The 26,942-nt window shown below is 38.3% G+C and overlaps 1 protein-coding gene across 4 annotated transcripts in view; it reads right to left on the minus strand.

Annotated features, from left to right (window-relative positions):
- Positions 1 to 21,976, minus strand: part of BLM (BLM RecQ like helicase) — a gene marked incomplete at its 3' end in the record, with an annotated part of 62,745 nt that extends 40,769 nt beyond the window's left edge. For 2 of the 4 annotated variants that reach the window (XM_082849385.1, XM_082849383.1), the window contains exons 1-11: positions 21,536 to 21,976; positions 19,895 to 20,595; positions 17,578 to 17,740; positions 14,631 to 14,752; positions 11,150 to 11,282; positions 9,809 to 10,512; positions 7,842 to 8,033; positions 6,304 to 6,422; positions 5,237 to 5,350; positions 2,514 to 2,612; positions 2,157 to 2,305 (exon numbers count right to left, since the gene is read on the minus strand). In XM_082849385.1, the coding sequence (XP_082705511.1) occupies positions 2,157 to 2,305; positions 2,514 to 2,612; positions 5,237 to 5,350; positions 6,304 to 6,422; positions 7,842 to 8,033; positions 9,809 to 10,512; positions 11,150 to 11,282; positions 14,631 to 14,752; positions 17,578 to 17,740; positions 19,895 to 20,595; positions 21,536 to 21,633 (2,594 nt within the window). In that variant the 5' untranslated portion in view covers positions 21,634 to 21,976. Of the gene's footprint in view, positions 1 to 2,156; positions 2,306 to 2,513; positions 2,613 to 5,236; positions 5,351 to 6,303; positions 6,423 to 7,841; positions 8,034 to 9,808; positions 10,513 to 11,149; positions 11,360 to 14,622; positions 14,753 to 17,577; positions 17,741 to 19,894; positions 20,596 to 21,535 lie in introns of those variants that run through there. The other 2 variants (XM_082849384.1, XM_082849386.1) reach the window with 2 other exon arrangements.
- Positions 21,977 to 26,942: the final 4,966 nt, after the last annotated feature.

The following is a 26,942-nucleotide window of genomic DNA, read 5'->3' on the forward strand; positions in this document are numbered from 1 at the left end:
CGTAACCGTTAGTTGTTACTTTGGGTTACAGTCAATCTTGCCTTCCAAGTTCCAGCAGTCAATTTACATCTCTAATCACCACTTACTTCATTCTGCACTTGGTACAGTATTTAAAGGGTTCTGAAAGCAGACTGTTTGGGTTTAAGTCCTCACTCCAATACTTGCTAGGTGTATGACTTTGTTTAAGCTGTTTAATTTCTTTGTGTTTCAGTTTCCTCATCCATAAAGTGAGGGAAATAGGAGCACTGACCTCATAAGACTTTTGTGTGGATAAATGAGTCAATACACATAAAATGCCAAGAACAGTGCCTGGCACATTGTATAGGCTAGATATGTAAGTGTTAGCTATTATTGTGGTATTATAGTATTACTGTTGTATTTACTGTCTAAATGTCTATCTCTTTTCCCTTTCTCAGTTTGTATTTTAAGGCCCTAAGGAAAAGGAATAAAGTCAATCCATTTTACTTATTTCCATCCTCATATTTCCCAAAGATGAAGAATACTATCACAGACTGGCAGTAGGAGAGAAGCATGGGGGCCATGGCTTCAACCCTAGGGACACATGCCTTCACCAGGGCCATGACATAGCAGCAATTGGGAAATGTAATCCAAACAAGAGGCCTATGGGCAGAAAAGAAGATCAGGAAAAAAATGTAACAGAAAGTGTTTGCTAAAATCTTTTACTTCCACTCAGGGATTTAAATTCTCCCAAATATAGAAGTACCAAATATATTAAGGAGTCAACAGACCTGCCCAAATTTTCATATTTTACCCACATTTACCAAAGTTCCTCCATATGTTTCATTTATTCATTCTTACTGAGTGCCAAATATGCACAGGGCACCACATGCTAGACTCAGGAAATGTACAATCTATTACTTTTCCAAGCAGACCTCCCCCGCACATTACTAGGAAAAGATATTAAACCTGTATGTGCAATGTTTACTCAAACAAAAATGACAAATTCTACACTTTCAAAAGGTTATTCAAAAGGTGAATTGAATTTATATCACTTCTTTTAACTATGGGCATTTGGCAATTAATATTACTAGTCTAAAAGAATAGTAGATTGCGGGCTTCCCTGGTGGCGCAGTGGTTGAGGGTCCGCCTGCCGATGCAGGGGACACAGGTTCGTGCCCTGGTCTGGGAAGATCCCACATGCTGCGGCGCGGCTGGGCCCGTGAACCATGGCCGCTGAGTCTGCGCGTCCAGAGCCTGTGCTCCGCAACGGGAGAGGCCACAACAGTGAGAGGCCAGCGTACCGCAAAAAATAAATAAATAAAAGCTTTTATAGATCAATGGAGTACTTGTAGAAGCAAATTTCTAGCATGTGGGTTCTTCACTAGAACCTGAAGACACCTTAAATATAATGTTGTAATGTAAATCAATTATGGAAGAAAATATCTTTTTCCCCCAAATTTTATACAAACACTCCTCTGCAAGTAAGATTAAAATAAAAATTTTGCATTCTGGGGCTTCCCTGGTGGCGCAGTGGTTAAGAATCCGCCTGCCAGGGCTTCCCTGGTGGCGCAGTGGTTGAGAGTCTGCCTGCCGAAGCGGGGGACACGGGTTCGTGCCCTGGTCCGGGAGGATCCCACGTGCCGCGGAGTGGCTGGGCCCGCGCGTCCGGAGCCTGTGCTCCGCAACGGGAGAGGCCGCAGCAGTGAGAGGTACGCAAAAAAAAAAAAGAATCCGCCTGCCAATGCAGGCGACACCGGTTTCAGCCCTGGTCCAGGAAGATCCCACATGCCATGGAGCAAATAAGCCTGTGCGCCACAACTACTGAGCCTGAGCTCTAGAGCCCGCGAGCCACAACTACTGAGCCCACGCTCCACAACTATTGAAGCTGGCACGCCTAGAGCCCGTGCTCTGCAACAAGAGAAGCCACTGCAATGAGAAGCCCATGCACCACAACAAAGAGTACCCCCACTTGCTGCAACCAGAGAAAGCCTGCGCGCAGCAACGAAGACCCAATGCAGCCGAAAAAACAAAAAACAAAAACCGTACTGGCTCCCAGCCCCCCAAATTCTGATATAATTGGCATTGGGTACAACCTGGGCATTGGGATTTTTAAGACTCCATAGATGATTCTAATGTGCAGCAATCTGGGAATCACTGCCCCAGGGTTTCAAAATTAATAACTTTCGACAACTTACACCTGAGGTCTAAGAATCTTCAGCTGAGTGAGGATGTCCTTCTGTACCCTGGGATTAGCTGTGGCAGTAAGAGCCATCACTGGAACAGAGGGAAACTTCTGGCGAAGCATATTCATTCTTTTGTAATCTGGACGAAAATCATGTCCCCACTAGTTGGAAAAAAAAAAATACTGCTTTTCAGACTATTTGGATCTTCCTTATATAAAGCAAAGACTGCTCATTATATTAATAACCACCTTATTCTTCAGTGAAATAGCAGAATAATTCACTCAATACTTTTTCTCTTGGCTCTGAAAATATATATACTGTTGGTAGTACAATCTATTGCTATCTCAAGACATAGAGAACAGTATTTACCTGACTGACACAATGTGCTTCATCAATAACAAAACGTGCCAAGAGCTTCCTCTCATACAGATTCTCCAGAGTAGAAATCAGTCTGTTACTTGCACAGACCTAGACCAGAAATGCATTAATCAGACATTTAAAAACATTTAAACGTATCACCTCAAGGATTTGGTTGTCTTTAAGTTCCACTATGACTTAAGTTGTATTAAAACCTCCACATAAAATTGGTTCTGATTTCGATCTACAAACAGAATTAGAAGTAATAGGAAATAGCAAATGAGACATTTTAGAATGTTTACCCACATTTAGCAAACAGTTTTGTATTAGCTCACTGGTTCTAAAAGAATTTTTCTTCCTCAGTGTATTTGGGAGCCACCACATGTTTACACTGGTAGCAGGGTTACAGACGTGTGTTACGTGTGTGTGTTGTCTGGGGGAAATATATACATATATATGTACATATATACAGATATATATGTACATATATTTATATTTTGTAGCTCTGTCCATAACTGGGCCTGGAAGCAATGACATGCCAGTAGCAATGACCATCTCTGGCACCCACGTCTTGATAGACATGTCAAAAGGTCACAGAAGCCAGTCTGATGGAGCCTTCCCACTGGCCAAACCTAGGACAATTAGAACATCAAAATACATAATAGTAAATGATTATAACCTACTGAATAAATTAAGAATCCATGATTTCATATTGATACAAATAAATATGTGGGTAAAGGGAAAAGCCTGTCCTTACAGCAGAATGCCAACTAAATTGGAAAAAAATCATCATTTGGCACGTACTACAATAATAACTGATGGGGAATCATCAAGGGATGATGAAACTCTTGGGTCAAAGTCTTATGAGTAATAGGATATTTACATAGTCTCAAGAGTATTCCACAACAGGATACCTACAATTACAAAAAAAAATTACATTTATTTTTGTAACTAATAATCACAAAAAAAGAGTAATTTTTCAGTGGAAGTTTGGCGGACAACATCTTAACCAAATGATCAAAGTTAACTAACACCACCAGTAATATTATAGAATGAATCAACACCAAATGCCTCCTGATAGGATACACTGAGAACATATCACCACTTCTGTGATATTCCCCTCAAAAATGATGAATACAAATCCAATCAGGAGGAAACATAAACTGAGGGACAGTCCTCAAAACAACTGGCCTTCACTCTTCAAAACTGTCAAAATCATGAAAGACAGAATGCAATGCATAATCTAGGATTTTCTTTTGCTAGAAAGGATATTATTGGGACAACTAGTGAAACTGGAATAAGGTTTACAGATAAAGTAATAGTACTGCATCAATGAATATTTTCTAATTTTGATAACTGTACTGAGGTTATGCAAGAGAATTCCTTGTTTTTAGGAGATGTACAGTGAAGTATTTAGGGTTAAAAGGATATATCTGCAACTTACTCTCAAATGTTTGAGGGAAAAAAATAGAGCAATTACAGTAAAATGCTACCATTTGGGGTTTCCTGTGAAAGTTATACAGGAATTCTTGCACTGAACTGTACATCAGAAATTATGTCAAAAAATTTAAAATATACATATTCTAATGGGCTTTTATGAGATAATAGAAAAGATACACTGGTCTCTACTCCCAGTTCCTGGGCACAGGGTTCCTGGAACTCTTGTAAATTCTTAAGTGATAAAGCAGTACGAGCGGGACTCCCCCGGTGGCGCAGTGGTTAAGAATCTGCCTGCCAATGCAGGGGATACGGGTTCGAGCCCTGGTCTGGAAAGATCCCACGTGCCACGGAGCAACTGAGCCCGTGAGCCACAACTACTGAGCCTGCGCTCTAGAGCCCATGCTCCGTAACAAGAGAAGCCAGTGCACGGCAACAAAGAGTAGCCCCCACTCGCCGCAACTAGAGAAACCCCACGTGCAACAACAAAGACCCAATGTGCAGCGAAAAAAAAAAGAGCACTAGGAGCATCTTTTGTTCTCTTGAGGCAACTGTGGGTGGGCTCCTGGGTGGGGGATGGTCACCAGAAAGACCAAGCCATGATTAGAAACTTGGAATTTTCGGTCCTACCCCCATCCACCAGAGAAGGGAGTCAGTCTAGAAGTGGAGTCAATAATTGTTCATGCCTACGTGAGGAAGCCTCCATTAAATCCCAAAAGTATGGGGCTCAGAGAGGTTCTAGGTTGGCAAATACATCCACGTACTGGAGGCTGATGCACCCCAACTCCACAGGGACAGAAGCTCCTGTGCTCAGGACCTTCCCAGACCTTGCCCTGTGTATCTTTTCATCTGACTGTTTATCTGTGTCCTTTACCATAGCCTTTAATAAACTGGTAAATGTAAGTAAGTGTCTCCCTGAGTTCTGTGAGCTGCTCTTGCAAGTCACTGAATTCAAGCAGGAGGAGGTCACGGGAACCTCTGATTTGTAGCCAAGTCAGACAGAAGTTGTGAGTACCCTGTGGATTGGCCCCTGAAGCAGAGTGGTAAGAATCTTGTGGGACTGAGCCCTTAACCTGTGGGACCTGACACTATCTCTGGATAGTTGACAGAGAACCACTTGATATAAGGAAAAACCTCCATACATTTGGTGACTAGAAGTGAAATATTCTATGTGAGTAGTAAAGGAGAGAAACACAGAAGGGAAAGACTGGGTTTTTCCTTACTCAGTAGGGAGAAATGGGTTGTTTTTCTAAAAGAGCTTTAATATAGTATTTTAAAATAATGATATAAATACAAACCTTCTCTGGAGTAACATAAAGAAGTTTTATAATCGGGTCTTTTTTTGATAACTGGAGGTAAATATTTGTAGCTTCTGAGTCAGTCTTATCACCTGTCAGATATGTAGCCGGAATCTAAGCATAAAAGTAGTAAACAATTTAAATTTTACCCATTAATCTGCCTCAAGATTACATTTATCCGTAGGTTTCATAAATAATTTACAAGTCACATATCACACCTGTCAAAGGAAAGAGAATCTCAACATAATAAAAAGTAATCAGTACATATTTTTTAAAAACCCTTGTTAACCATAAGTCAAATATTCTTCCCATTGTTTACTTCCTTTTCTTTTCTTTTTTCCCATTTCTTTACTTCCTTAGCTTTTCATATCTGTAAGTAAGATAAATATGAATTCAGCATCCAGAAGGTTCCAATCCTAATGTATGACCACATTTTTTTTTTTTAAGGTAAATGCATCTTTTGGGTTTTAATGCATAACAACACTGAAAGGACCATAACATCATGAATGGCTGAACAATGGCTACCATCACTGTACTAAAACATGCTTGGGAAGAAAAATCAAACCAGTGGTCTTGTTGAGGGGTGGTGGTTCATAAAGCTGAACACAGTTCTGTTTGATCACAGTATGTAGGATTTAATAGACTGTATTCATATACTTTCTTAACCTCAGCCAGGAGGAAAAAGGACATATGTGTGTGGGCATGCACATGTGTATGCATTTTAAGATATTAAGGGAGTGAGAGAGAACTAAGCTGATCTGACAGGAGTAAAAAAAGAAATCCTTCCATATTAGAAAAAAAAATTTACATCAGTAAAATACAGGTTAAAAGTTCTTACCAAAATACATTCTTCTAGAGTAAAATCAGACTGAACTCCAGAAGGTTACCTGTACCAGAATTCTCAAAGACTTGTTCTTAAATGTACAACTTAATATAACTGCTGTGCTTTATTCTTATAATCCATGAACTATTTAATGAAAAAGGTTACCCAGAGTACTGAAATATAATTGTTTTTAAATTATGTTTTTATCAGCATTTTTATTATAATTGGTAGTGTTTTAACTTACATCAAAGGAAGTCAGCTTTTGGACTTGATCTATTATAAGTGATCTCAAGGGAGAAATGACAATAGTGACCCCGGGAGAAACACAGGCAGGGAGCTGGTAACACAAGCTTTTACCACCTCCTGAAAGAAATCGCAACAACAACAAAATCTGTCAGATTCTATTTTGAGAGTATGAAGGCAAAAGTTACAATATAAATTACATATAATATTTAAAGTAATTAACTAATAGGACACCAAGCGATATTCTCCATGGTGCCAAAATATGCCATATTTGAATGAGCCAAAATACTTGGTCAATTTAAATGTGTAAAAATGATCTCTTGGGACATCTTATGTATGTGCATATCATAGCAAAAGCAAGAATCAGGGCAGGAAACTTAAATGCAACAGAATTACTTTAAACGTCTACTTGAGAAAGACCCTGAAAAATGCCCCCTTGAAACCCTAGAGGATAATGGAAAGCCATGAAAACCACTGGACGAGGGAGGCGAGAATTCTACCATTGAACCAACGCCTCAAACCTCTGGACGAGATCAATGCCAGGGTCCTCTCCAGCTTTAGTTTTGGAGTACCAAATTGGAGTCAAATCAGAAGACACAGACTGAACAAGTTGATGAAGTATGAAATGCTGCTGATTAAACAAACCAACACTGTCTAAAATTTAAAATCAGCTTGAAAAAATTCGGATACCCAGGCAACATTATTTAATGACGATGGCAACAACTGACTGAAGGTCACAACAAAGGTGAATAAAAGGCAGAGGGAAGACTACATGTGAATAATGAAACTCCAAACTCCCTATGCTGCTGCTGCTTTTTTTTTTAATTGAAGTATAGTTGATTTACAGTGTCCCCATGCCTCTTATCCTAATGGCTTATTTAATATTCTTATTTGGATGACTATAAATCATTGAACAGCTGTTATAAACTTTAATAGCATGATGAAAAGTCCTGGATCTCTTCAAAACTGAGGACAAGAAAGAACTACACTCAATGCTTTTCACTTAATCCTCAAGACATTCTGTGAAGTGGGCACGTTGGTATTATCCCCACTGCGCACACGAGGAGACTGGGGTTCAGGGAGTGAAGTGTCTTGCTCAAGTCCACACTGTTAATAAGTGGCAGAGCTGTGCTTTAAGCCTAGGGCATCGCTCCAAAGCTGATGATTTTTAACCACCATACAACACTAGGTTGTACCAGATAAACTGCCAGAAATGGTCATGGTCTCTGACAGTAATTTTTTGGCTCATGTTCCAGGCTAATTTCGACTAGAAAAAAGAAAAATTCCCAAAGGAAAATAAATCCTAGATCAATTCAACACAACGAGCTTTGAGTTGAAAATCTTAAAGGGCAATAAATGCTATCATATCAACAACTAGAATAGAGGATTGAGGTGATACACTTTCCTAACTATGGCATGGGAGGTTTAGAGGTCCCTAAATGATAGAAATACTGTGTAGGTTCTTTTTATTTTTATTAAAGGGCTTTCATTTAACATCTGCCAATGGATTCCTGCCAATTCATATCTAAAAATACATACCAGTGGGCATTAAGATAAAACAGTCTTCACCAAGTAGTGCAGCATTGATCGCCTCTAGCTGATTAGTTCTAAAATTATGCAGGCCAAATTTTTTATGAAAAATCTTCATCATTTCTTTCGTATGAGGAAAATTAAGACTTTGGAAATGCTCGTGTTTCAGATCTCTGGATGTTAAACTTTGCTCCGACTTGTCTAAGAAAATAATCAATGTTAAGAGAAATCAGGGCATTACTGTAACAAATCAGTTTTAGCATTTTAACCCTTTGCGCTGCATAATCATTGGTGTACGTTTCCTTGCAGCACATCCTTCTTTACCTGTTTATCAGGGTTTCCTCGCTGTCCAGTGTCAAAGCCACCAGAGACTTCCTAAGGGCCAAATTCAAGTCTTTCCTTGACTTTTCTGTAGCATCTACCACTACTATTTATTCTCTCCTTCTTCTCTCTTGACCTTCAAGATAATCATGGGTTTTCTACTCGCTTTAAATTCCCTTTCCTGGCTCCATTTCCTCCACTTGCCCCTTAAATTTGGGAATCTTTTGGACACTTGGGACTGGGCTTTTTAGACTGGTTTTTTTTTTGGGAATTTTCCTAGTCCTATGACCTTAAACATTACTGATGTGCACACAACGCCTAGATCTCTTTCTTAAGACTTGACGGATGCCCTCCTAAGTTCCAGTCCTGCACGCACCTCGAACTGTCCGCCAGACATTTCTACCTGAATGACTTCCCAACACTTCATGCTCAACAAGCCTTAAAACAGCCCTCCTCAGCTTTGCTCCAAATCTGCCTGCCTCCTGACTTCCCTGTTTCTGTTAACAGTGTCACGGTATTCCCAGTCACTGGGTCTGAAACCGCAGAATCACCCCAACTTCCTCTGGTTCTTCTTCCATGGCGTCTCTCACGCCCACCCCCATGCTGCCTCCTCGCTGTTGCAACTCTGGCTCCGCACAGAGAACAAGAGGTGCTCACGCCAGTGCTGGCGGTTACATCAACCCTGGCACTCAACCACCGCAAAGATAACTGCGAACACCAAGTATGACATGCCCAAACATGACACAAAAATAAATCCATTAATGGTTATTTTAAAGGTCAACAGAGGAACTGTAAGAACAACCTCCGCGGCATTAAGTCATCAATGGCAAAAACAGGGAGGACTGTACTTTACAAAAACTTACATGTATAAACTTGTTTCAGTTAAAAAAAACCCACTTTTTGATAACTTTATAGGGTCGATGTAAGGTTTTAAAATTAATTTTGGGTTTTCTCTGCAGCCTTTACAACGTCTAATTTCACTCTTCCAAAAACTTCTCTCAGTAAACTGTGAGCTCCAAGAGGGCAGGAACTCTTCATTACTCATCTATTACCAGGACCTGTGCACAGAACATGGCACACAGTGGGCACTCCATAAATATCTGCTGAATGAATTAAAATGATTCTAGACCAAAAGAAATAACTTGACTGATTTAAGAAATTTCTGACTTCTTATCTTTCTTAGGCTGTCCTAAATTTTAATATTTGAAGACATAAAACATGTTTCTACTTTATAAACTGATCAGTTCTCATCAATCCAGAATTCTAAAAATACACACAATTACAATTTTAACATAAATTCAGCTTTGCTTTTTATCCATCCCCCATAATCATTAAAAACTTGGCCCTCATGAGCTTTATTGTTTTAGGGACTGAAAAATGTTAATTTAAAGGCAAAGCACATTTGTAATGACTTTAGAGTTTTACTACAATAGGTTATAATTACACGTTTTATAAAACTACAGCTGCTACAGAGACAAAAGAGCAACTTGCTTTTGAAATTGTGATTTGTAATTCATATTATCAGCAGAAATTTGCATAGAAACAATGTTGTTTTCAGGCCATGATGATTTGCTATGGTTTTTCTTATACGATTCCTATTTTGGACAGTTTTGTTTTCATATAAAATATAAGCATTCAATTTATTTTAAACTTACCAGTGTAATTCTGAATTGACTCTGAGAAGTTTTTATTCTGAGCAGTAGATGCCAGAAGACAGTCTGTCTTGGCTGAAGAAGAAATTCTTTCTGATACTGATTTAACGGGCCGACCTTCCTTAATAGGTTGATAGGCAGCTGTGGAAGACTTGCTGGCTGCTAAATTATGCATCACATTTTCCCAGTCATCATCATCATCATCAAAGTCATCTATGTCAAAACTGTCAATATCATAGGACGCCTGGATTTCTCTTTCCAAGTCATTCATAGAGGTAGTGTGTTTATTCTGATCTTTCACAGCAGTGCTTGTGAGAACATTTCCTGGGAAATAAGAGCTTTCATTTCTTTTTTCAACCCTTGGTGTTTCAGCCCAGTTGCTACTTACAAAGGACTCCTGTAAATGGGAATTGAATAACGGTCTTTCAAAGAGATTCTTGGTGGTGGCTGAGAATCCTGTCTTTCCTGGGGTAGGAGTCAGTAAACACTCCCCAGTAGAAATGGAATTTGAGGGAAGGTTTGGAAAAGTGAACTCCTTAACAGAACTCCCTGTAGGACAGGAATCACCCTTTGGAAATGCACAAGGTGGGGAAACAGATGCCATATCCTTCACAGAGCTACCAAGTGAATCAGGCCTGCATCTCCACAATGAGCCAAGAACACTGGCATCACTCGTATTAAAATCTGCTTCAGCTAGGAGTTTCCTTCTGAAGAGAGAGCACAGAACATCAAATTAATTATAAGTAGTCAGCTATGGTAGGCACACAAGTTTATCTTTAGTTTTCATGCCAGATTGTGGCAAAATATATCCTCTTTTTTCCAACCTTAAAAATGTGAATACAAATGCTAAAGGAACAGTTGTTGTTGTTGTTGTTTGCAGCAACTCTAAAGAGACTTTTAATGACTGGGGTGTGGCTGGACCTAAATGTTGAATGGTTTAGGGCACTGGGGACTGAAGTCAAGCAATCAGTAGGCCATCTAAGACTGCTGCTGGCGGTAGCCACCCCGGGGGCAGGTAGCCCTCATTTGAAAAAGTAATAAATTTAAGACAGTGTATAGCACAGGAAACTCTACTCAATACTCTGTAATAACCAATATGGGAAAAGAATCTGAAAAAGAATAGATATATGTACATGTATAGCTGAATCACTTTTTTTGTATACCTGAAACCAACACAACATTGTAAATCAACTACATTCCAATTAAAAAAAAAAAAGACAAAGTGATAATTATCTTATTCAGTTTCTTGGCCAGAATGCCTGGAAATCTTGCCCCATACATTTGTGACTTACAGTAGTGTTGGAAAGGCAATCAGATATATTCCAGAAGGAGAAAAATCGATACCTTATGTCCCGCTGCTGGAGCAGTTTGTTCCCACAATCCAAAGTTTTCAGCTTGTCATCAGGAATAGTGTCAACTAATTCACAGATATGGTCCATCACACGAATAAGTTGCTGCTGTAAACTTATCTGTCTAGCTATAAAGTATTTATGTTGTTAATATTTTTTGTCAACAACAAAAAAGACTTAACAATTTGAAAGCCATGCATGTAAAACTTGAAGTAGTTTACAAACGAGATTAGAAACAACCATATATTCTCCCATTATCTGCCTATGAAATAATTTGAAGTCATACTGTCTCTATTCTAGATCATAAGAGCTCATAACTATGTTATCCTTTCATTTCATGTTAATTCTTATTATTTCTCTTAGGGTAACCAAAGTTGTTGTAAGATACAAAAGTTTATGATTTTTTACTAACTTCAGGTATAAATCTCACCATGCCCATACAAAGTACATCATAAAGTATGGACAGGTAAGAACCTCACCTGTTGCTCTGGTTTGCCTGTCAACCAGTGTTTCCTAACAGTACAGCACTTGGACTTTCTTTTTGGAGACTACTCCCATCCCCACTCCCACGTCCTCAGTGGGCATCTGATGTAAGGCAGCTCAATGAGAATGAGATCTAAGAGTTTTTAGACTGACTGGAAAAGAGGACCTCTCTCTTTAACAAGTTGGACAGGCTGCTGGTGGCCATCTCTGCCACCACGGAGAAAAACACAAGCTTGAAAATAAGACCAACACAAGGAAAAGCAGAAAACAGAGATGGAAGGAAATGGGAGATTGAGATGGAGAGATGGGATGAAAGAGAAGAGAGAGAAGGCAGGTGTGAAAGAGAGAAATTCCTGATAACAATGTCTGGACATCTGAATCTGGCCAGCCCACTTCACACTTTTAAATTTCAGCTATGTAACTAAGAAATAATGTCTAAGGAGGGGTGGCTTTATAGGACGGAAAGAAAAAAAAATGGGTTAGGGTAGTAATAGGAAGCAAGGAAGATGCCTACCTACCTCTGGGGCCTAAGGTATGCAGGAGAAATAAACAGTTTAGGTGGGCTGCAGAGGCAACAGTATTCTCAGAAGATAATCAGAGAAGAGAATGACGCTACTGGGAAATTGTTGACCGAGGGCAGCTGGTTGAAGGGTCTAAGGGGCTGGAAGGAGAGGAAGAGAGGACAGACGGGGGTGGTGGTGGGGACAGAACACAGATGATGGGATGCACGTGTCTGTGTGAAAATGACCAGGGGGTGTGGACTTTTACTAGTTTTGGCTGATGTAAATAGGGTCATGAAGTATGAAATGGTAAAAGTGGACTTGCTGGGTTCCTGTTTCACATCTGTTTTCTCTGCAAGGAGAATGGGCACTGGATTGGAGAGAGGAGCATAAACAACAGTCCAAAGGAAATGAAAACCAAGACAGGCTCAGAGAGATACAGCTATTGGAAAGGAGCTCAAGTCTTCGTCTAGACAGATTACACCTCAGAGTACAAAGGAAACCTGCAAAGAAAATGTCACTAATGCATGCGGCATCTAGTGAATAGGAGAGGTGATGGAAGAGTGAAGACAGGCAAATATTGTTTTAATTTTCAAAAAAATTCTAAAGGGATGCCAAAAGCTTCAGGCTGGTGATCTTAAAGTTAATTCAAGGCAAAATTCCAGAACATGTTATCAAATGGCTGCTTTGTGAGCTCTAAGAAAAAGAGGAAACAATTATAGAGTTAGCAAGAGTTCATAAAAATAAACCAGCCATCTCAACGTATTTCCTTCTTTGAAAGGAATACTAGACTAGCAGATAATGACAGCTACCATTTATTGAAGGCCTACAGTATGCTGGGCACTTTACCTTGAATCCTGACAACTACTGGGCAAGGCAGGCACTATTTTCCTCATTTAACAGAAGAAGAAACTGAGGTCCAAAGAAGGTTAATTAATTAGGCATAGTCACCCAGCCAGGAGTGGGAAGAGGCAGGCTTGTATACTAGGTCTGCATCACTCTAGAGCCAATGTCCCACCTGCTCCCTCTTGCTGCCTCAGACCTTGAACTTCTAGAGTCATATGACTGAGTCTTTTGCATCCCCGTGGACAAGGGAGAGAAACAGTCTGAAGGCAGACGTGTAACAAGATGAACAAGAAGTGGTGATGAAGGGACTGATGTCAGCTGAGAGGGAGGCCGCTAATGACATTCTGTGGGACTCTGTCCTTGCTCTCGTCCTCACTAACCATTTTACCAGTGAAACTTAATGAGGCAGAAACAGTATACTGCAGTGGCTATCAATGTAAACTCAAGAGCCTTAAGACTGCTGGGTTCAAATCCTAGCTCTGCTGCTGTCTAACTCTATGACCATGAGTAATTATTTAACTCTCCTGTACCTGGGTTTCCTTATTTGTAAAACAGGATAACAGAAACCACCTTAAAGGATCACTGTGAGGATTAAATTAGTTAATATTAAGGCACTTAGAAGAGTGCCTACAACATCAGGTTTTTCAGGAACATCTCTAACAATAAACTCAGAGACCAAAATAAACAAAAAGAAATTCAGAGGAAACAGGAACAACACACAGAGATCACTACACATGTGCATATGCCTGCACACACACACCCCATAAGTACAGCACCCATCAAACAAGGATAGAAAACGTTACAGAAATACTCAAGAGAATACAACACAGCTCTTGGAAATTAATTTGATGAAAATGAAAAATTCCATCAAAGAGTTAATTTAAAAATTGAGGAAATCTCCCAGAAAGCAAAAAGGCAAGAGATGAAAAATAGAAAAGTTAATTAATGGACGTCTAATAGCCCAATAATTAAAGTTCCAAGAAGAGTGAAAGAGAAAAGAAAAAACAAAATAAAAAGGAATGATACCAGAAAAAATTTCAGAATAGAAGGACACAAATCTCTAGCCTAAAAAAGCCTCTGGGAAGTAGGAATCAGGAGTGGGAAAGGAGACAGCTGTTTTTCAAAGCCTTGTAGTGCTACTGGATTATTTATACTGGATATTTAATAGAAAAATTAAAAATGAATTAGAGACAAATCAAACAAACAAAAAGTATTAAACTTCAAGCGGACACCAAGAATCAAACCCAGAGAACCAGGAGGATGAAAGGTCTAGAAACCAGTACCTATAAAGAAGAGGTAAAAGATCTACCATTATTTAGCGCTAGGCGCTTCAGACTTATCTCACAAAGATTAAAGTTACAGGAAGGCAAAATTTTGGTTCAGTAGGAGAAATAATTCATTGTCTATTTTGAAAACGTTACTTGTTAGAAAGTCACCTTGTGAGAAAACAAGTTTCTTGGTTTCTGAGCAGTTCGAGCAACAATGGTTAACCCATGGTGGTTGGTTATTATGGATGATTCACTGTTACAGGAAAAGGAACTGAGCTCACCATCGTGTACTATACCGTCACAGGTTAAGAATACAATCTTATTTTGTTTTTGTAAGTAAGCAGTTACAATATGTGTTATGTCCCAAACACTTTTGTACCATCATAGCTTGTGCTGGTTTCTTGATTAGGCTGCTTTGTAGTCATTTTCTCAGGTTTTGACAAGTCTTCTGATATGCTAAGACCATCCTTGCTGTCAGAGGTGTCAAGATCCTTCAACACACTACAAATTAAAAAATATTAAACTGATCACAGCATAGACTAGACCAAGTGCATACTTTTTCCTCTAATATTTTCCACAACTGGTCAGATGCTATGTGACAGAAAAGAGGAACATGTCTTTCTGTCTCCTCTATTCTAAAACCTCTTTAGCTGGCACTCAAAGTTTTCCATCTTTTGGCCCCAATATTATTTTTAATTAATTAATTAATTAATAATTTATTTCTGGCTGCATTGGGTCTTCGTTGCTGTGCGCAGGCCCTCTCTATTGTGGCTAGCAGGGGCTGCTCTTTGTTGCAGTGCGCGGGCTTCTCATTGTGGTGGCTTCTTTTGTGGCAGAGCACGGGCTCTAGGCGCGTGGGTTTCAGTAGTTTTGGTACGTGGACTCAATAACTGTAGCTCACAGGCTCTAGAGCACAGGCTCAGTAGTTGTGGTGCACGGGCTCAGTTGCTCCGTGGCAGGTGGAATCTTCCCGGACCAGGGATCAAACCCGTGTGCCCCGCATTGGCAGGTAGAGTCTTAACCACTTTGCCACCAGGGAAGACCCTGGCCCCAATATTAACACATATAAACATGGTCAGTCTGATTGGATATAAAAAATACTTTTAAAAAGTAACAAAATAAATTAGTACTAAAGGAGTATTAAAGAGAGGGTACTATGGCAATCCAAAGAAAGATAACACTTTCTGGAACTTGAGAAGGCTTTGCCAAGAAAGTAGGATTTGAGGAAACCTTGAATGATGGGTATGGAAAAGTGACAGCTTACAAAGGAGAGATAAAAAAGACAATTCTATTTACTCGATATTCAGGAATCAACTGTACTTTTCTAAAGCAGGATTTTGGAATGCAATCTTCTAACTAAATCAAAGAATGATGAATAACTATGTTATAAGTCTCATTAGGCTATTGAGCTTAGGGTTACTGTAAGAGCATTACTGGAGATAAAGCTGTAAAGGTAATTTGGGGTCTGAAGATGGAGGATTTTGAGGCCCAGCTAAAGAGGTTTAGGAATACAGGAGTTACAAAAACATGTTCTCTTTTCTGTTATATATTACCTGACCATTACACCTCTGAAATTAATTCAGAAGTCACAACCAGCACATTAAAATGAAATAAAATATAACAGAAAATTTGTGTGCACTGCACATACAGTATCATTTGTGAAAATTCTATTTTAGTTTTATAATGTATACAAATATGTATACTAGGTTGTAATGGAAAAATATAGAGAGAATTTACCTTGGAAACAACCATTTTCCAACTGCTGAAGATCTAGGTAAAATAAATTATGGTATGAAAATTCATTAAATTATGTAGCCATTAAAAGGAATAAAAATAATGACTATGTAGCAATATGTAAAATGTTTTAAAAATAATGTTAAAAGAAAAGCAGATTGAAAAATTATAGCTACATGTTGATTATAGCAATGTAAAAATCATATACACATGTAGAGAAGAAACAAAACAATGTGGCTAGGGAACGGGGGAGGAACAAATTAGGAGTACAGACACAAAATAGATAAGGAATAAGGATTTACTGTATAGCACAGAGCATTATACTCAATGTCTTGTAACAACCTATAATGGAAAACAAAACTGAATCAACCTATAATGGAAAACAAAACTGAATCACTATGCTGTATACCTGAAACTAACACAATATTGTAAATCAACTAGACTTCAATTAAAAAAAAATAAAAAAACTTAATGTGGATACAGAAAATGTTCGGTTTGTTGGACTGTAAGACTACCAGTAAGTATCCTGTTAATGTGGTTACAATGTTATCTGTGCAATACACACTTTTTTAATAAACAAAGAAAAAAGCCAGGCAGTCAACAGGGAATGGTATGGCCCAGGAAATAACCCTACACTGGATCTTAGTCCTTTGCCGTTAATTATCACCCCAGACAATCCCCTGCTCCTCCTTAGGCCTCAATTGCTGCTCCTGTTAAAAGAGAATGCTGATGAATGCTATATGAACTCTTGCTCAGTTTTTTTCCTACAATTCTGTCTCAATTTCTACTGGGAGGTGAAAGAGGGGAGCTCTTACAGTTTTTCTGTTTTGTTGTCTAACAGCAATCATGCTTCAACCTTTCCCACCTCCTTTAACATCTCAACCCACCTGTTAAAACAAAAACCTAGAGAAAACTAGGTTATGCAGGCAAACACCTCCTTCCTGCCTTCAGGTGATATACTAGAGGGATTTGTTTCTCATCAAAATATGGTTAACAGCAGAGTATATACCAGACCACTCAACTGAACTGTGATTTAGACTGGGGTGAGGATGGAGATAACAAAGACTATTAATATTTTCAGCTATTAATGAACTATAATGAACTATGTGGACTCTATTTTTCCCATAATACTACCACTTAACCACAATCATGTCACTAATTTACCAAAATTCAGTGAATGACAAATACAATGATCAATTCTATTTGGATTTTTTAAAAAGTAAAAAAAAAAAAAGACGAAAAAGAACACATTACATACTAAGTCACTTCGCAAATAAGGTGTTAGTTTTGGGTCATTTCAGATACATGAGATTGGAAATACAGTATCTTTAGGACTATATTCCGCATGCCAAGATCAATTACATAAAACTGTTTAGAGGTCCCATGTAATGAATCATAATGGAACTTTACAGCTTTAGAATACCAACAATTAAATAAAATGTAAATAAATAGGGACTTTTTGATGCTTTCATTTGGATACAAAATAAATTGTGCAGAAGCATGAAATTAATCAATTTTGAGATGATACTACGTAACTAAAATTATTTCAGCTACCCCAGAATCAATGTTTATTAATTAATAAACTATTTTACCTAGAGCATTTTAAAGAGGATGAAGAGGTTGAAGTCATTCCTTCTTCTGGAGAAGGTGGAACAAAATCTATGTCATAATCATCTTCATCAAGCTCAACACATGAAGATTTCTCAACTGAATGTAATTCCATTTCCTCCAAGTTTTTCTTCTTTTCACAATTATCTAAAGTACAAAAAAACAGCTGATAAACATAGGTTATTTTAATATTAATGAGACAGAAAGAACAGGGTGTGAGCACTTGTGAGTGCTCTGAGCAAGTCATAAGCACTAACACCACTCTGTGCGATACGAGTTCTCTCCTCTCACACGTTAGTGTTGCCTTGTTTCTTCATAAACGATGATTGAGTCAACTGGATTAAGTCCAATGAGTGCTGGATTGAGGCTGACGATTTGCTTAAGGATTTTCATGACTGTCTCCGGTTAAATTATGAAACCATCCTTATTATCAGTACTTTCGTTTCTCTATTTTTCATTCACACTTAAATAAGAGTGAAGTACAAGTAAGCCTGATAATTGTACAAACACTGTTGTTTATACAGATAAACAGTCTCTACTTTACCACAAAGGTGTCTTAGTTATTTAAGTCTCCCAGAGTGTCTCTCTCTTGACTATGTGGGAAAACACTGCCAAACTGTTGCTCTCTAGTTTACCTTTTACCAAATTTTCTCTTCATAAATAGCAACATGTTTGATTAGACTATAGTTTTGCTTATTATCAATCACTTTTCAGTCCTCTCTCACCCTATAGTAACCTTGATGGGATTCAGGTGTTTAAAAATATTAGTCTCGGGCTTCCATGGTGGCGCAGTGGTTGAGAGTCCGCCTGCCGATACAGGGGACACGGGTTCGTGCCCCGGTCTGGGAAGATCCCACATGCCGCGGAGCGGCTGGGCCCGTGAGCCATGGCCGCTGAGCCTGCGCGTCCGGAGCCTGTGCTCCGCAACGGGAGAGGCCGCAGCGGTGAGAGGCCCGTGTACCCCCCGAAAAAGTAAATATAAATAAATAAATAAAGAGACAGTTAACATCATTAGCAAAAACAACAACAACAACAAAAAAATATTAGTCTCATATTTACAACTGTTTCATAACGTGGGTACCTCCACATATGGCTAATGTCAGCTATTAAGTTCTAGACATCTAATAACTATGAGACCTAAACAGAAAACAATTTGCATGTAATTTAAAATACTTTAATAGCATGATTATATCATATTATACATCAACATTAGGTGGTACAAACCATAAAAGAATTATAACACAAAGGCTTAGTTTCACATCCCATTTCTACTACCAACCAGCCAGTAGACCATTAAGAAGCCATTTTAACTTCTATGGACCTTCTTTTCTTTGCTTTTTATTGAAGTATAGTTGATTTACAATATTGTGTTAGTTTCAGGTATACAGCAAAGTGATTCAGTTTTTTTTGCAGATTATATTCCATTATAGGATATTACTAGATATTGGGTATAATTCCCTGTGCTATACAATAAATCCTTGTTGCTTATCTTATTTTACATATAGTAGTTTGTATCTGTTAATCCCATATTCCTAATTTGTCCCTCCCCCATCCCTCTCCCCTTTAGTAACTGTAAGTTTGTTTTCTATGTCTGCAAGTCTGTTTTGTATATAGATTCATTTTTATTATTTTTTAGATTCCACATGTGATATCATATAGTATTTTTCTTTCTCTGACTTATTTCACTAAGCATTATATTCTCTACATATTTCTTTTTTAAAAAATTAATTAATTAATTAAATTTATTTATTTGGCTGCATTGGGTCTTTGTTGTTGCACACGGGCTTTCTCTAGTTGTGGCGAGAGGGGGCTACTCTTCATTGCAGTGCGCGGGCTTCTCACTGTGGTGGCTTCTCTTGTTACGGAGCATGGGCTCTAGGTGCGCAGGCTTCAGTAGTTGTGGTTCATGGGCTCTAGAGTGCAGGCTCAGTAATTGGGGCTCATGGGCTTAGTTGCTCCGTGGCATGTGAGATCTTCCTGGACGAGGGCTCAAACCTGTGTCCCCTGCACTGGCAGGCAGATTCTTAACCACTGCGCCACCAGAGAAGTCCCTCTACATATTTCTTCATATATAAAATCACGGAGCTATCCTTGTTGTTTATATAAATAGCAGAATAAAATCTTTCATTTCCTTAGTATGCCCTGCCTCAAGAAAGTGGCCAACAGATGGTGCTTAGGATGTATAAGCACCTCTGCACATCCTAAGGACAAAAGCTAAATCATATTTGCTGCTGTTCCCAATGCCTAGTTTTGAATAAACTAATACAACCTTTTGAAATGAAATAAAACAATAATTTTTACCTCTTTCCTCTCCCAAATGAGTTTTTAAAGGATGATTTTCCTGAGTATCTTCATTTATAAGCTCTTCGGAATTGGGGTCATCATCAATGCAAATCACATCACTATTTAACCATTCTGAGTCATCCTTCTGTTTCTTAGTCAAAAATGCCTGCTTGCTCTCAGAGGAGGAAGGAGTCAAATCAGTCTTTACTGTATTTGTTTTATCAAGGTGTGCTTTTAGAAAGTTCCTCTTAGACTTTTTTGATTTCTGAGCTGTGCTTACTCTTATGAAGTGGTTTTGGCGTGGTGTCACAAATGCTTTTGAATCTCCAGAAGTATCAAAGTCATCCATATCATCCCAATCATTGAAGGTAATAAGAGAATCTGATGAAGAACTAAATTCTAATTTCTTGAAAGTAGCATCGCGGGATTCCTTTACAAGCAGTGTGTTCTGGGTAGTGCATAAAACTTCCTGAGGAACCTGTGACAAATTTGGCAATAACGGTTTTGAACCAACTCTCTTAGTTTGCTGTCCAGCTGGAGTATTTTTAAAGTCATTGATCTTTGTCTGCTGATTTGTGGTGTGGGGAAAAGGTTCACTGAAGGAAAAGGCTTCAGTAATAGTAACATCTTTATCATTCAACACAGGAGCTTTTGCTACTGACACACTAGTTACACACACATCGGTGGCTGAAGATACTTTCTTTTTAAAAGTGAAACCTCTGAAAAATAATCGAAAAACTGAATTAGATGGATTAATTTCAACAAACCCAGCAAGTATACAAAACCCAGCAAGTATACAAACCCAGCAAGTATACAAAACAAAACCCTAATTTATATAACAACTTACTTCCTTGCATCACAAATGAGCCAGCAAAGAATCTATCTCCCTCTCTGATTTTAAAATGTGTAAGGTAACTTAAATTATGCTTTGTATGCTCTGATTCTTCCTATTCAGAAGCTAATTATTCAGCTTTGAGAGTATCTGGACCATTCCTACTACTTTGTTTCTCAGGCTCATAGTCCTTAATTAATAGCCTCTCCAGAGGGAGGGGACGGAGTAAGCGAAAAAACGTGGCTACTTGTCTCTACTCTGATAAAAGTTTTATGGGGAAGAGTCAAAAACTGCCAGCTATGCTGAAATCTGAAAGACAAGTGAAAGAGGCAAGAGTCCTGGACATCGGATGGATTTAGTGACATGAAGGTCAATGGTGACTTTGAAGTCAAGCACACAGAATGGTGTCTAGAATCTGATAAGCGCACAATAAAGATTATAAAATGTTAGGTACTGTTAGAAGGAGTTTGGAATATAGCTTGGAGGAAAGAACAGAACTAGAGAGCTATAGTTTCCTTAGAAACGGTTTTTGAAAAGTATATAAAATTATATTAAAAACACCGATCTGCCCAAATTTACAAGATTTGTATTCATTCATTCAATGAATATTTACTGAACAAAAACCATGTGCTAGAAACCATGCAAAGGTGCTGAACAATACATTACCTAGCATTGCTAAAACATGCGCTACCATTAATTTGCAAAGTAGGAAAATCACTGACCCTCTCAGCTTCATTTCCTCATCTCTACAATGAAAGAGTTGAAAGAGATGGTATTTCACTTGTGTGTTAGTGCCTGGATGGAAGCAAACCAACCAAAATACTTACGAAGATTTTGGTTTTGAAGGACTTAATTTATTATTAAGTTTTCTGGCTGAATGACGTTCCAGTTGCTCCTGTAGATTATTTTGAGGAACAGCAGCCATGATCCTAAAAAGTGAGGGAAAAAAATATCAGTGGAGTTACGCACTTTGCATTAATCACACTATTTATTGGGGGGTAGAGCACTGTTCCAACTGTGTCCAGAGTAATGACTTTTTTTTTGTTTTTTTTGGTCAAAAAACTGTTTTGACATTTACAACCGGTAACATTTGAAGTATATAATCTTTCACCTTTTTTTTTTTTTTTTTTTTTTTTTGCCGTACGCGGGGCCTGTCACTGTTGTGGCCTCTCCCGTTGCGGAGCACAGGCTCCGGACGCGCAGGCTCAGCGGCCATGGCTCACGGGCCCAGCTGTTCCGCGGCATGTGGGATCTTCCCGGACCGGGGCACGAACCCGTGTCCCCTGCATCGGCAGGCAGACTCTCAACCACTGCGCCACCAGGGAAGCCCTATAATCTTTAACTAACTGAAGTCTCACTTAAATAGCAAATGACCTGGTTTTCCCCCAATGCTAAAATAAGCACAAAAGACATTAGGGAAGGGCTTATTAGGAAAAGGCTTGCAGCAAAATGGGACCTGGCCTAGGCTTGAAGCATACATGGAAGCCGAATGGGAGTGAGGTGGGAGAAAATGATCAAAGCACACTGAAAACCCAAAGAACAAAGGAATAACTGAATTCTCTGCCTAAGGGGAAAATCGGGAAAAGAAGGAAGAGCACCACCAATGACAGCAATGGTTTACCAGCAAGATACCGTGCTTCATAATTACCTAGGTTCAACCTGAAAGAACACTTTTACCAAGCATATTTACACCTCTTGTGTAACAAATTGTGACACTGCTGAGCTACTGCCTGGGATAATGTGTAGCTTAAGCCACCTTAAAATTACTGGGGCCAAAGGAAGATGGGATAGCAGAATATACGGCTAGTAAACAATGCTCATTCATTTGAGCTGAGAGTTATAACCCTCTTTCCCATTCTATGTTTACCAGAGATCTCCTTTTATTTTATGCCATATATCTTAGAAGGAAGGATTAACAATACTAAATGATATTCATGGAAGTATGAAGTTTTACATATATCATACTCCACTCGCTAATTATTAAAATAAGCTATGTTTAACAACTGCTTTACTTTAGCTAACAGTGAAAAAAGGAAAACTTGGTAGAAAGTTCAACTGGGAAATCTCCATGTGTTGAGCTTGATGAAGATGATTATGATATAGATTTTGTTCCACCTTCTCCAGAAGAAGGAATGATTTCTGCCTCTTCTTCCTCTTTAAAATGCTTTAGGTGAAACAGCTAATTAATAAACACTGAATAATTCACACTGATATGTGAATTATATCTTAATAATGTTGTTACCAACCCACCACCCACTTTCAACATTTATCAACTCATCAACTATTATCAGCTCATCCAATACTGTTTCATCTGTACACACATCCTAAGGTCCTCACTTCACCATTCTGGAAGTCAACCTCCCAAAATAGTGATATTTTAATTCTGTCATTCCTTCTTCATTCATTAGCTGGAATAGTTCTATCAAGAGAAATGTTCTCTGATCTATTATTTTGTTACCCAGTGGTACAGCTGACATAGAAAAGACAGGATAAATGTTGGATTCTTTTCCTTTATTTATTAGTTTTCAAAATAATGAGTTAATTCTCTAGCAGCCTCTAATGGTTGTGAATCTTTTTCTCAGCATCATTATAAACTCATGAATTAACCATTAGGTATGTTTTAATCCAATATAATTATCATCCTTACCGATTCTGAAACTGTTTCACGTTTGCCCAGTGGGAGCCTTTCCAGGTTGACTCTTCAGTACTTTTGACATAAACTTAGTAGGTTTTGAGAGCTTCCTTACTAACTGGAATGAAAAGACACCCCAGACTTATCTTGTGCATTTTTTTGCCCCAGACTTAGAATCAGCCATTTCCCCAAGGAGCCCTGATTTTTATTTTTAGTGGTGAATATTTTAAGACCACAGTCCCTGCACATCCAAAGGCACCTCTCCATTTTACATCCAGTTTAAAAGCACTGGCCTTTCACTGAAGTATGCTCTCTCCAAGGTCCTGTCCAATATGGAAGTTTTTCACAGAATAAATGATAAAGAGTGAAGTCACACTACTGCCCTCTCAAAATTTCAACCTCAAACGATTAGATGGCTGACACGGAGGCAGAGGCACACAGTCCTTCAGCCTTAAGACAAAGCAGGACAAAATGGTCCATGGCATCATTACTTAACCTTTCCCCACATTCCTGCTAAGTTTGTATTGTTCCTGTCTCAACTTTCTACAATTTTTCATACCTTATTTATTTTTATATCAAAACTGGCCATGGTATTCTTTTTTTTTTTTAGAAAGAGGGTTTATTTATTTATTGGCTGTGCCATGCGGCATGCAGGATCTTGGTTCCCTGACCAGGGATCGAACCCGTGCCCCCCTGAAGTGAAAGCACTGCGTGCTAACCACTGGACCACCAGGGGATTCCCCTAGCCATGGTATTCTAATAGAGTTTTCCAATATTATTCCACAGTACGATTTGATATGCATATTTAGTCATCTCAATAGTACATGTGTTTGATTCGTAACTGTAGTGACACATTATGGATTCATAGTTGGCAATGTAGTCAACCTTAACCCTGGGGCACCCTTCCTTATTTTCAAGCTACACTGCTCTTTGGTTATTCCCACAGGGTAGCATCCTCTAGTCAGTCATATTCTGAAGCATGGTAGCAAGTACACAATTTTCCTTCTCAACAGCCTTCAGCAGTAATGCTTTTAAGGAGTTAGTGAGTACTGAGAAGCAAAAAATATCAATAAAATTGTTTGACACGCAAAAACATTGTTCATCATCAGCAAAGATAAGTGATACAAAATTAAAAGAAGAAAATAAATGGAAAATAAATAGAGACTAGTGCAAAGTTTCACAATACTAAAGGGGATGAACAATGAGAGCCCAGAAACGGATAAGCCTTCTGAATTAGACTCACCACAAAAGTCACAAGTATAATTTGGAAAATGATTAAAAATTTCTCTCATGTACATGAAGGAAGTTATCATGGCATTGTAAAACAATATAAATAAGTAAAAAGCTGATTGAACAGTGCAAAAAAAATTATTGAATGAAACAAGTAAACTAGAAAACCATATCCATACATAGTAAGAATAAATAAATCAATGAAAAACAAGGTATGAGAGAATGACAACAATCCAGGGCTGGAATATAAAAAATATATCCAGCGAATGAGACTTCTTGAAGTAGTAAAAGAAACCACTCACAAATAATAAATGATTAAAGGAGTCCTATCTCAACAGTATCTTGAACAAATAAAAATAATTCAGGCCAGAAATTGAGAGGACCTTTATTGAACCAGATAAGACTGAGACATAGTCTCCTGAAATTAAACTAAAGGGCAACATTCTTTTTAAAACCCTACAAGTGGCTAAGCAAGAAACGTATCACATTTACAGTAACAAACAGAATTACTTCTAACTACTTCTCTGATCTTAAGTGTATGTCTCAATATAGTTTTACTTATGTATATAACTGCATGAACAACATTCAAATAGAGATATAGAACATTTTTAGCATATCAGTATGCTTTCTTGTGCCTTTTCCCAGTTAATACACCCCAGATATAACCATTAACTGACTTATTCACCATAGGTTAGTTTTGCCTATTCCTGAACTTATATGGATATATGGAATCACACAGTATGTATTATCAATGCATATTTGAAATGGCATCTGTTAAACTCAAAACATTTCTAACAGATATATTAAAACATAAAATTAGAAGTACTTAAAATCAAGACCCAATACAATGTCTTATATTTTACAACAGGGATGAATCCATTAAAAATAGGGGCTAAAAAAAAAAAAAAAAAAAAATAGGGGCTAAAATGAGACTGTTCTCTTATTTTCACTCTCATGTTAGACATTCTTACCAATGCAAAGATATTCAAAAAGGGAAATACTAGAAAAGAAGAGATGAGGATATCATACATGTAGACAATTCGATTATATACCAACACAATTCAAAGAAAATCAGTCGTAACAATAGATAATTAAAACTTCAGTAAAGTGGGTAAATAAAAGATAAATATAAACCCACAAAAGTCAAATGCATTCTCATGTAGTAGTAATAACGAGCTAGAAAATATAATTTTTAAAAAGCATTCAATCAACAATAGCAACGAAAAACATTAAACTACCAATTAACCTAACAAAAGACTTATATCTTCATGATATAAAGAAAATGACCAAATATTACTAGGATAAATAAAGATTTGGATAGAGAAATATTTCATGTTCTTAAATGAAAGGTTTAAGTATCACAAAGGTAACAGTTTTTCATAAATTAATTTGTGAGTTCAACAAAATTCCAATTAAAACACCACAAGAATATTTCACAAAACTCAACAAAAACACTTCTAAAATTCATTTGACAAAAGCATGAAACAAGAATACTAAATAACAATGGCTGGGAACTAGCATTAGAAATATTATAATCATATTAAATGTAACTAATTTAAATGGCATGGTACTCAGCTTTTTTTTTTTTTTAAACATTTATTTATTTATTTGGTTGCACTGGGTCTCAGTTGCAGCAGGCAGGCTCCTTAGTTGTGGCTCACGGGCTCCTTAGTTGCAGCATGCAGGTTCCTTAGTTGTGGCATGCAAACTCTTAGTTGCAGCATGCATGTGGGATCTAGTTTCTGGACCAGGGATCAAACCCAGCCCCCTGCATTGGGAGCATGGAGTCTTAACTGCTGCGCCACCAGGGAAGTCTCCAAATGGCATGGTACTCATCTTTGAAAAAGAAAATTCTAGGGCTTCCCTGGTGGCGCAGTGGTTAGGAATCCGCCTGCCAATGCAGGGGATACGGGTTTGACCCCTGGTCCAGGAAGATCCCACATGCCGCAGAGCAACTAAGCCCGTGTGCCACAACTACTGAGACTGTGCTCTAAAGCCTGCGAGCCACAACTACTGAGCCCACGTGCCACAACTACTGAAGCCCGTGCAACTAGAGCCCGTGCTCCACAACAAGAGAAGCCACTGCAATGAAAAGCCTGCGCACCGCAACGAAGAGTAGCACCCGCTCGCCGCAACCAGAGAAAGCCCGTGCTCAGCAACGAAGACCCAACGTAGAGAGAGAGAGAGAGAGACAGGGAGACAGAGAGACAGAGAGAGAGACAGAGAAAATCCTAGTCTCCAAAATACAGTGTTTAATGTTTAATGAGAGAAACATAACAAAATAGGGTAATCAATATTTAACAAATGTTATTGGCATAATCAGTATGCAATATATTCTACATCAGGAGTTGGCAAAACTATGATTCACAGGC

The sequence above is a fragment of the Leucopleurus acutus genome (assembly GCF_964270905.1).
Source record: "Leucopleurus acutus genome assembly, chromosome: 1".
NCBI classification, from domain to species: Eukaryota; Metazoa; Chordata; class Mammalia; order Artiodactyla; family Delphinidae; genus Leucopleurus; species Leucopleurus acutus.